This window comes from Nicotiana tabacum, chromosome 7, assembly GCF_000715075.1.
Source record: "Nicotiana tabacum cultivar K326 chromosome 7, ASM71507v2, whole genome shotgun sequence".
Taxonomy (NCBI): domain Eukaryota; kingdom Viridiplantae; phylum Streptophyta; class Magnoliopsida; order Solanales; family Solanaceae; genus Nicotiana; species Nicotiana tabacum.
The window spans coordinates 61715924-61726057 of NC_134086.1; the positions used below are offsets into that span (position 1 = coordinate 61715924).

The following is a 10134-nucleotide window of genomic DNA, read 5'->3' on the forward strand; positions in this document are numbered from 1 at the left end:
CACCCTAAATTGCATATGCATCCTCAATCGCCATGGTTATACAGTAACAAATTCAGTGAACTTGTAGATGAGATGAAGAATCGCTAATCAAAAACAGAGTTTATCAATTGAATTTAGGGCTCGCAACAATTCAGATCAGAAATCGTTTTCTTATAGAATTTTCAATGAATTTCTCGATCGTCTTCAATCCGCGAAGAACAATCCTTAGACCTTACTGACAAAGCCTCGCTCTGATACCATGGAGAAACTCGCTAAGATTCTGACCGACATTGAAGCAGAGCAAGCATAGATGAGAGAAGGAGAACGCATGCAAAATTTGGGGAAATTTTTCTGTTCATTATCAATGGAATAGTAGTGCAAATGAGCTAGCTACACCTATATATATACAAGCTGCTAGCTGATGCCAGCTGTCTAACTAAATTCCACTACTTTTACTACCAACATAATTAACCAATAACTAATTATACTTCACTAACTAATATAACTAAGACAGATTAGATCGTTAGTGCACAGTTAGGTAGTTAGCTAATTCCTTCACATTAACCAGTTTCAAAAATCGAACTTCAGCACTTGCCTTCTTTTAATTTTCTCAACATTTGCAATTTTCCTATGTATTTACTGTAATGCGCTTCTAGCTACGAGTATGAAATTCATCAGAGAAAACGACAATTATAGTTGTGTTCTTCCACCATAAAGGCCAAGACACCAACAATTCCTCATACCAAAAGATCACACGTTGCATAGGCAACCGGATGGGCGATGCGGTCTATGTTCCTTGACATTTTTTTTTTTTGAAATTTCAAAGCCTTGACTTGTTACAAGAGAAAAAAGAATGAAAAAGAAGGGGAAACAAAAGCTTGTGTGGCCTCATCGTGCGTCCAATTATCTCGAATCAAGAATTGGACTAGGAAGAATTAAAATTTAAAATGTAGAGTTTAACGTTTTTTGAGATAATAAATGACTTTTTGTTCATTCATTCATTGGTAAAAAGATTCAATTATAGTACTAAATAAAAGGTCGTGCTAGTATTTGAGTATTTTCGAATCCTTAAAATTCAACTGCCATCTTTATAGACTTATAGCCTATTTGGCCAAACTTCTCCAAACTCAAAAGTATTTTATTTTAAAGTTGAAGTATTTGATCAAACTTTTAGAAGAAAAAAGAATATGCTTTTGAGGAAAAATTAGATTCTTCCCAAAAGCATTTTTTTGAAAAGTACTTTAAAAAAAATACACTTAGAAGCAATTTTTAAAAGTTTAGTCAAACACTAATTATTACTTAAAAATATTTTTCAAATTAATTAACCAAAAACTGTTTTTCACCAAAAGTATTTTTGAGAAAAATAATTTTAGAAACAAATATTTCTCAAAATAAGTCTATTTTAGAAGTTTGGTCAAACATGCTATTATCCGTTTTATATCTTACAAGTTTCCTCTCATTTAACACGAACTATATTACTACTGCAAAAGTCAAACAATATACTCTTAACTACTACTACCGCATTTATTAAAAGTATCTAAATATCTACTTTCTTTGTTTTAATTTATGTGAATATGTTTGACTGAGCACGAAGTTTAAGAAAAAAAATTGAAGATTTTTAAAATTTGTGGTCCTAAACAAGTCAAAAGGGGGACCAGAGTATTTGTGTGGTTATAATAGTATTTCATTAAGGGTATAATTGAAAGTTTAAGCTAAATTGTTTTTAAATTTAAAAATGGGTCATTCTTTTTGGAACAGACCAAAAAAAAATAGGTTCACATAAACTGGAGCGGAAGGAGTAATTAAAATGTTTTGAATTCTAAAACTCTATAAGTTGCTTAATCACATCATAACTTTTTTTTTAATCTCTTTTAATTTAGAAACAAAACCCAAAAAAAAAATTAAGGAAATTACCTAACCCACAAATGGCAGCAAAGTGAAGCAGGCTGAACATGCTATTATCCGTTTCATATGTTATAAGTTCCCTCTCATGGTATTGTTCTTCCCATAACCAGAGTTCTCGAGTTCGAGCTTTCGATATAGAAATTTTTTTGGTAGGAAGCGTTTCCCCCCGAATGGGCCCTACGTAGCGCAAATCCGAATATAATCGGGCTCCAATATAAGAACCGGAGAGAAACCAAAAAAAAAAGTTCTCTCTCATTTAACACGAACTATATTACTACTGAAAAAGTAAAACAATATACTCTTAACTACTACTACCGCATTTATTAAAAGTATCTAAATATCTAATTAAAATGTTTTGAATTCTAAAACTCTATGAGTTGCTTAATCACATCATAACTTTTTTTTTTAATCTCTTTTAATTTAGAAACGATACCCAAAAAAAAAAAAAAAAGGAAATTACCTAACCCGCAAATGGCAGCAAAGTGAAGCAGGCTGACCTTGTTCATTCCCACGTCCCTTCACCCAAAAAGCAATAGCCGAAAATGGCATTCAACTTTGATTCTTTCCTCTTCACCAACTTCACCTCTCTCTTTCTCCCCATTTCTATTCTTTTCTTGCTTGACTCACTCCACGACTCATTCAACTTCTCAACTCCCCTTACCCTTTTCTCTATTGTCTAAAAAATGACTCTTTCTTTCTTCAACCATAATCATTAACCATGTCCTCCTTCTCTTCCTCTTTCCTTTTCTTCTTTCTTTCCCTTTTTTTCTTTCCTTGTCTTTCTCAATCCCTTAGAGGTAAACCCTTTTACCTATTTCATCATTTGCCTTTGACAAATTTGATCTTTTTGGTCAAATTCTAAAAAAAAAAAAATTCAACTTTCGTTCAAGATTTCAACTTTTATTGTTTTTGGGTGTTGTTTCTGATTGATTATGGTGCTTTAGTTGATTATCATTTGTCTTTGCAGAAATTTAATTTTTTTGTCAAAAATTTGCAACTTTATTTCAAGATTTCAACTTCTCTTTGTTTCTTTTGTTGGTTTCAGGTGTTCTGATTGATTGTGGTGCTTCAGTTGATACTGTGTTTAATGAACAAAAATGGGTGTCAGATACTGGTTTCATATCAGCAGGAATACCAAAGAACGTTACAGTACAAGTTCTTGATTCCACACTGTCAACTGTCCGTACATTCCCCCTACAGAACAATGTTTTCAAAAAATTCTGCTATGAGGTTCCTGTTTATCGTGGAGGGAAATATTTGGTTAGGACAACTTATTTTTATGGTGGGGTTAATGGGAATTTGAATCCTCCTGTGTTTGATCAAATTGTGGATGGAACATTTTGGAGTCCAGTGAATACAACTGAGGATTATTGGCATGGAATGTCTTCTTATTATGAAGGGGTTTTTATGGCTATAGGAAAGACTATGAGTGTTTGTTTGGCTACTAATCGTTTAACCGATTCGGACCCTTTTATATCTGCTTTGGAGCTTGTTTTAGTGTCTGATTCTTTGTATAATTCTACTGATTTTACCACTTATGCTTTGACTTTGATTGCAAGGAGCAGCTTTGGGAACAATGGATCAATTATCAGGTAACCTGGTTTCGACTTTCTAATTATTAGTGGCAATTTCTTTAAGACATATATTGGACCTAAAATCGTTAGCTTTGACGAAAAACTGTTTTTGCTTTAATTTAGTTGGTAATAAGCTCCAGTTATGATACCTGAATTCCGAGATGCCACCTACAATGCAATTCAAATACTTGCAATTTATGTAAACCTGAATCCCGTTGGTGTTAAAATGGTTAACAATTTTTGTATTTCAAGCCCTATTGATCATCAACGTTCTCCTGAAACTAAAATTTATCGTGCAGAAAATTAGAAAGAAAGTGTAAAATCAACTATTCACCCAAATTATAGATGTCAAAAAGGTTCTTTTAGAAATCCATATTCTTAGCTTTGTTCGATCACAGTGTGAATATAAACCTTTGTATCTTCACATCTTCATTCTTAGTGTTCATTTGAAGCAGGCTTCAGACTACAAAGCGACCTATGCTTTCCCTCATCTCTCCTAAATTTATTACAAGGAAGATAGAAAAATGCCTAGGCATGGGTATTGCTCTAACAGATAGCAGCCTTTGTCGGAATAATTTCGTGGCATGTTTCCGGAAAGTGTTTCCAAGTACAAATAAAGCAAGAAAAGTTGCCTCTAACATATATAATTGATAAACTGGCTAAATACAAATATACTCAAGTCTGTTTACTTACTAGTTTGTAGTGGTTGTAAAAGTACGTAGTATCTCGTCATGTTTAAACAAACATGTTCCTTTTGGTTATGTTTATAATAACTGCAAGCATTTTCACCTAACAGATATCCTGATGATGAATTTGATCGTTACTGGGAGCCCTATGGACAACATTCTCCTGCAGCCAGTGTCAGTCGTGTTTCTGTTTCTGGTATCTGGAATCACCCCCCTGCAAAAGTATTTCAGACACGGTTCACAATCAGTCAGCTTGAACCTATGGAGTTATTATGGCCTCCGGCACCTCTCCCAAATGCAACATATTACATAGCTCTTTACTTTGCTGAAGATCAAGATTCACTCTCAGGAAGAGCATTCAACATAAGCATAAATGATATAGTGTTTTACCCCAACCTTAATGTTACTCCAGCTGGCATGGTTGTGTTTGCAAATCAGTGGCGTCTGTATGATATTACAAAGATAACTTTAACTCCTCTGGTTGGATCAAGTATTGGCCCCTTGATTAATGCAGGAGAGGTTTTTGAAGTGCTCCCCCTCAGTGGAAAAACTCATACTCGAGACGGTAATCTGCTTTGCCTGCGTCGAATATAAACCTAGTACTTGGACAGTATGAGCTGTCTTCTAGTATTGTTAGTCTCCAAATAATCACTTTTGGACCAGTCTCCATGGTGAAATAGCTATTAATACTGTGGTTCAAATATTTGATTTGTGGCCCGCCAAAGAACTTGAATTTAACATGTAATCTGATGATCAAAGGCTAACACCTTTCAGTCCGGATCAATTTGTTTTTACTTCTTTTTCTGTAGACTAATTATCTTTTGCATCATTAATGTGATATATTTCATTCTGCAGTGATAGCTCTGGAAAGATTGAAGGAGAGTTTGAAGAATCCTCCCCTTGATTGGAATGGTGATCCGTGTTTACCCCCTCAATACCCATGGACTGGAGTTACATGTTCTGGAGGACCACGAATTCGTGTAATTACTTTGTGAGTTCAGATATCTCTTACTCCATGAGTCTCAAACTCCTCCCCTCCCCTGCCAAAAGAAAAGAAAGAAAGGGAAAAAAGAGTAGTTTACCTTACCCCAACCACATTATGGTTGTGCATGTGATTATATCTACTAACTTGTGTTCCTTGTGTTCTATCGTCTGCAGAAACCTAATGAGCATGGGTCTTTCGGGCTCAATTTCACCTAGCATTTCCAGATTGACAGCATTGAGTGGCATGTACGTGAATATAAAGTTCTTATCTGCTGATAGATTTACAGCTGCAAATAAATTTCTTAACAGTCTTATTTACCACAGATGGCTTGGGAATAATAGTTTAACTGGATCTATACCAGATCTGAGCTCATTGAGTAACCTGGAGATTTTGTAAGTTAGTTTCTGTAGTTTTCTTCCTAATTGCTTTGCAATAATGCACTTTTTTCAGTACAACCCAAGCTTTTATGAAAAAGTCAAAAAATAAACTCTTGATCTTGTAGTTCTTGATACCACTTAGACTTTTGTGTTTTACCATAGCTTTCAAAACTTGGCTTAAATGTAGATGCTCAACTTTGTGGACGTGGTAATTGGCTTCGCCAAAAAGCATGCAAGCTACTTCAACCTTGCCTAACTATAATTTATCTATTCTAATACTCTTTACTCTTGTCTTTTGTTTCAGGCATTTGGAAGACAATCAGCTTATTGGGGAAATTCCGCCATCTCTTGGAAACATTAAGAGCCTTAATGAAATGTAAGTTTGGCTTTACATAATTAAACAAAATGAGTATAATACGTTGTGGATTTTGGTCTCTCTGTGTTTGCACAGATATCAATTAGTGATATGCAGCACTAAAGTTTTTCTTAAGTATATTAGCCCTATGGTCCTAGTATAAGTACAGTTTCTATAACCACCTCTCATAGGATTTGTTAGATATTCTCTCAGCCGGGGAAAGTGGGTAATGGGGGGACACAGCACCATTTGACATATGCTAAGCGAGGGAATTAGGATTGCTGGACCCACAGACTGGTAGATGTGGTTATGGAGCTAAACTCTTAATTAAGTACCTATAATAGTCTGTTAAGTGGTTTTCTCTTGGTACAGAGAGCATTTTCAAGAAGGTTGGAGCAGGTTTTTGGAAAATTTGTCAGATACTTAGATTGATGGATGATAGAGCAACCATAGATCTCTTTAATGTGAGAGTCCAACTGTCAAATTGAGGTTTTCATCGATCTCATGTGTGAAATGAGCTTTCCACTTGCATATACTATAATTTTATAGATCAATTGCTCAAGTTGGAAAAGGAGAGAACTCGAAGGAATAACAAGCAAAAAGGTATTGCTTGAAAATATGTCGAAACTTTGAGAAAGGAGTAGGAAATCCTAGTCACATAATCGGATCCACTAGAAATTTGTGCCCTTGTGTTTCAGGGTTTGAGAATCTGGGAGACTAATATAAAGCCGTTCAGAATCGTAATGCTAAACTCTAGCAAAGTTTTTGATCGCTTCCTGGTAGTTGCTAAAATTGATATATATATATATATACTTGGTTATTCTAAAAGTATTCTGACCCTGCTTGCTTGTAAATTCTTGATAGAGATTGTGGATCCGCACTTTGAATACTTTCTGGACGGTCACACCGTTTCTCCTATTAAATTGGAGAATTTTTGAGAAGTAATACAACCAATATTGGACCACTATCCAATCTCATGAAATACATGAGAAACGTGTTATTGACCTTTACTGTATTCGTCTGCTCCCAAGTTCTAATATTTGCACTACTGCAAAATTTATGAGGTACATGAGAAATAGGATCACAGAGCTTAACCGGTGATAGTTCTAGTTTCGGGATGCAAGTGGTGAGGTCATTGAGGGTGAACAATATTTCTCAAACAAAGAAAGCAAAGAGCTAAGGTTACCACAGTTGTACATAGCTCAAATATTTCTTGGTCACTTACCCAACTGGATTTCTATCAGGCAAAATGACCCTTACAGCCCACGAGATAACACTCATGTTATAGAGATTCCACTGCAAAGTATTCATTTGATCAGAGCTAATAAAAGAGATTCCACTTACCCAACTGGATTTCTATCAGGCAAAATGACCCTTACAGCCCACGAGATAACACTCATGTTATAGAGATTCCACTGCAAAGTATTCATTTGATCAGAGCTCATAAAAGAGCATCTTTGACTGCTTTTGGTATATAACTTTGCTCCTAGAATTTCATTTCATAAGGTACATACTAATTGTGTTCCTTTTTTTTTCTTTCTAAGCAACCACAATACAGATAATTTTTGTGATACCAAATGCAAATTTAAAGAGAAATAAAAGATAGATGTATTGGTTTGCATGTGTTTCTAAAATATACCCCCCCCCCCCCCGAAATATGTTACATATTGTCAAGTCAGTTGAACATCAGTGTACACCTGGAAATCATGCACGTTCATGTTGATTCTAAAGCATCATTTATAGTTCGTCAGCGAGGAATGAAGAAAAAAAAGGTTTATCTGTTATTGGCGTTATTTCACACAATATTTCCCTTAAATTTCCGTCCTACATTAGTTTTCACGGCAACAGAATTCCATGAAATATCATTTTGTCAAGCAATGCAAATGATGTTATAAAAAGTTGATGCCCTGCAAAAGGATAAAATGGAGGAACTTTCTTGATGTTATATTGTTATATATACTCATCTTATTTTATGCTCAGACTAACACTGTCTATGTTGAGTTTTTATAAATAACAGTATTATTTGCTGCAGCTTCTTGCAGAACAATAATTTGACTGGTAATGTGCCAAGCAGCCTTCTTGGAAATCCAAAGCTGAACCTCAGGTACTCATACATAGCAATATTGTTTTCATTGCTTTTTTACTTTTGTTCTATTAATAACATTGTTTGGTTGCTTTCTTTGTAGGACCACCCCTGGGAATCCATTCTTGTCACAACCCCCTAAATGAAAGAGGTTGTCCTTGCTCTTTTGGACATTGACAAGTATAAAATATTCAGTTTTTCGGCATTAGATTTCAGAACCTCTTTTGCAATCTTGAAGCTTTGGAAAAAAAAAATTCTTGAAAGTTCATTTATTGGATCTCTGGAATACACTCACCAACACCAATTATTCAAATTGGTTGCCAGCACATTGTCTAGCCAAATAGTCTTGTAAAATGGAATTTTGCTGTAATTTTTTGTGTCCATAGCTGTATGTACAGTCTTTGAGGTTTTCAGTCATTCTTCTGTATTTTTCTCTTTTGATTCATACCTACTGAAACTCAACTGTATAAACATGTTTGTAACTCTTACTATTTATTATGAAAGTGATGCAATATGATTGTTTTTAGTTGATTGTTAAGTGAATTCTTTGTTCCTTTCCCTCTACAATGAAACATTAAATGGAGAAAGTAAACATCCACAACTCCAAAAGAAATTCAAGAGGCATATGCCTAGTTGGTTCAATATTTTTTAGCATGAAAATGAAAGCTAAAAATGTCAGATTACAATAACTCTTGAAACTAGATGGAATTAGTTTCTCGTACATTACAAGAAATGAACACATCAACATGGTAATTCATCATATCCTACGATGAAACATGTAATCTAAAACACAGGCGATGAAAGAAATGAAAAGAAGCATCAAAACCAAAACGAATTGAAAAAAAAAAAAAAGCAAAATTTTTTTTTTAAAAAAAAAAACATTAAAGAACATCTCTACGCAATAACCAACAATGGCAAGTTGTTTTCACCTCTCTAGTGCTCTTCCTTTCTTAAGGGAAAACAGAGGCGGCAGTGCAGTGTTTTTCCCCTGCGTGCAAAGTGGCATATGAATCACAGGTCTAACTCTTAAAGTTGCTGATCTACTTCTCTCCAATCCTTTCTTAATTCTCTTCACATTCTTCTCTTTGATTCCTTGACCTTTGCTTTTTTCATGTTCTGCTACAGAAATATCAGCAATAGAACTCGAAGAAGAAGAAGAGGAAGAAGTAGAAGAAGAAGGTGATAATGAAGAAGCTCTCTTCTGCTTCAATCTCAATAACTCTTTCCATAAAACAGTGCATTTTGGTGGCCTAGGTGATGGATCCTCATCAATAAACCAATTTATAGGCCTACTTTCTTGCTTGCTCTTCACCTCAGCTTCTTTCATTGTTTCTTCCTCAGCATGTTCAGTTTTTAAACTAATCTTGTTTAGCTTGTCAGCATAATGCATTTGCCAATAAGGACGTAACTTACCCTCGAAGAACAGCTCGTCTGCTGTAATCATCTTTTCGCTGGTTAACTTGCTCGAAAGGAACTCAAAATCTGCTGCACTCCGCGCTCTCTCTTGCTGATCTTTTCGCTCTTTCTCTGCTTGTGCGTTTGGAGTAATGGATATGAAGTTTTTCTCATCAAGAAATTCTGAAGAGAAGGAAATTCGGGGACTAGAAGTTGGCTCATCGGATCTAGAGGCAACTTCTAAGGAAACCATGGTAGTAAGAAACAAAGGGGAGAGATTGAGACTGAGGAAATGTAGTTGGATAAAGGTAAGAACCTAAGTTTGTATACTTTATAAGGGGAGGAAATATAGAAGTAATGACATTTGTGTGCTGTTGTATTTGTTATTTGCTAGCAGTAAATGTTCAAGGAGGGTGAGAATATTTAAACCAAGTGGTCTGGAGAAGTAGAAACAAATGAAGTAAGGTTATGTATTAGAATATGGGAACAGCACATGGACACCTTTGGAACTAAAGACAAGCTTTTCTACCATGGAATCTTACTGTATTTTAATGGATTCAAATAATCAGCAATACATAGGACAATAAAGTGATACTTGTTACGATGAATATCACATTATGGTGGATGTCTACTCTTCTTCCATGATCTTTAGCTAAAATGTTTAATGACATATTCAATGACATAATTTGTATGTTCAATGACATATTCCATGACATATTTTCTTCACTTTTTATATCTATATAAAGGCCTTGTAATAGATAGGAAAAATACACAATTGAAGAAGAAATAAGAATC

At 34.8% G+C, this 10134-nt stretch overlaps 2 protein-coding genes across 2 annotated transcripts; one reads left to right on the forward strand and one right to left on the reverse strand.

Moving 5' to 3' along the window:
- Positions 1–2319: 2319 nt before the first annotated feature.
- LOC107766182 (putative LRR receptor-like serine/threonine-protein kinase At1g67720) lies at positions 2320–8470 on the forward strand. Its single transcript, XM_016584928.2, has 9 exons — positions 2320–2681; positions 2930–3476; positions 4255–4709; positions 5000–5135; positions 5303–5374; positions 5453–5521; positions 5811–5882; positions 7894–7965; positions 8048–8470. Exons 1-9 carry the CDS (start codon positions 2603–2605, stop codon positions 8088–8090), a joined length of 1545 nt encoding a protein of 514 aa, XP_016440414.2. The 5' UTR covers positions 2320–2602; the 3' UTR covers positions 8091–8470.
- Positions 8471–8869: 399 nt separating this feature from the next.
- LOC107766190 (uncharacterized) lies at positions 8870–9592 on the reverse strand. The gene has a single exon (XM_016584939.2). It carries the CDS (start codon positions 9590–9592, stop codon positions 8870–8872), a length of 723 nt encoding a protein of 240 aa, XP_016440425.1.
- Positions 9593–10134: the final 542 nt, after the last annotated feature.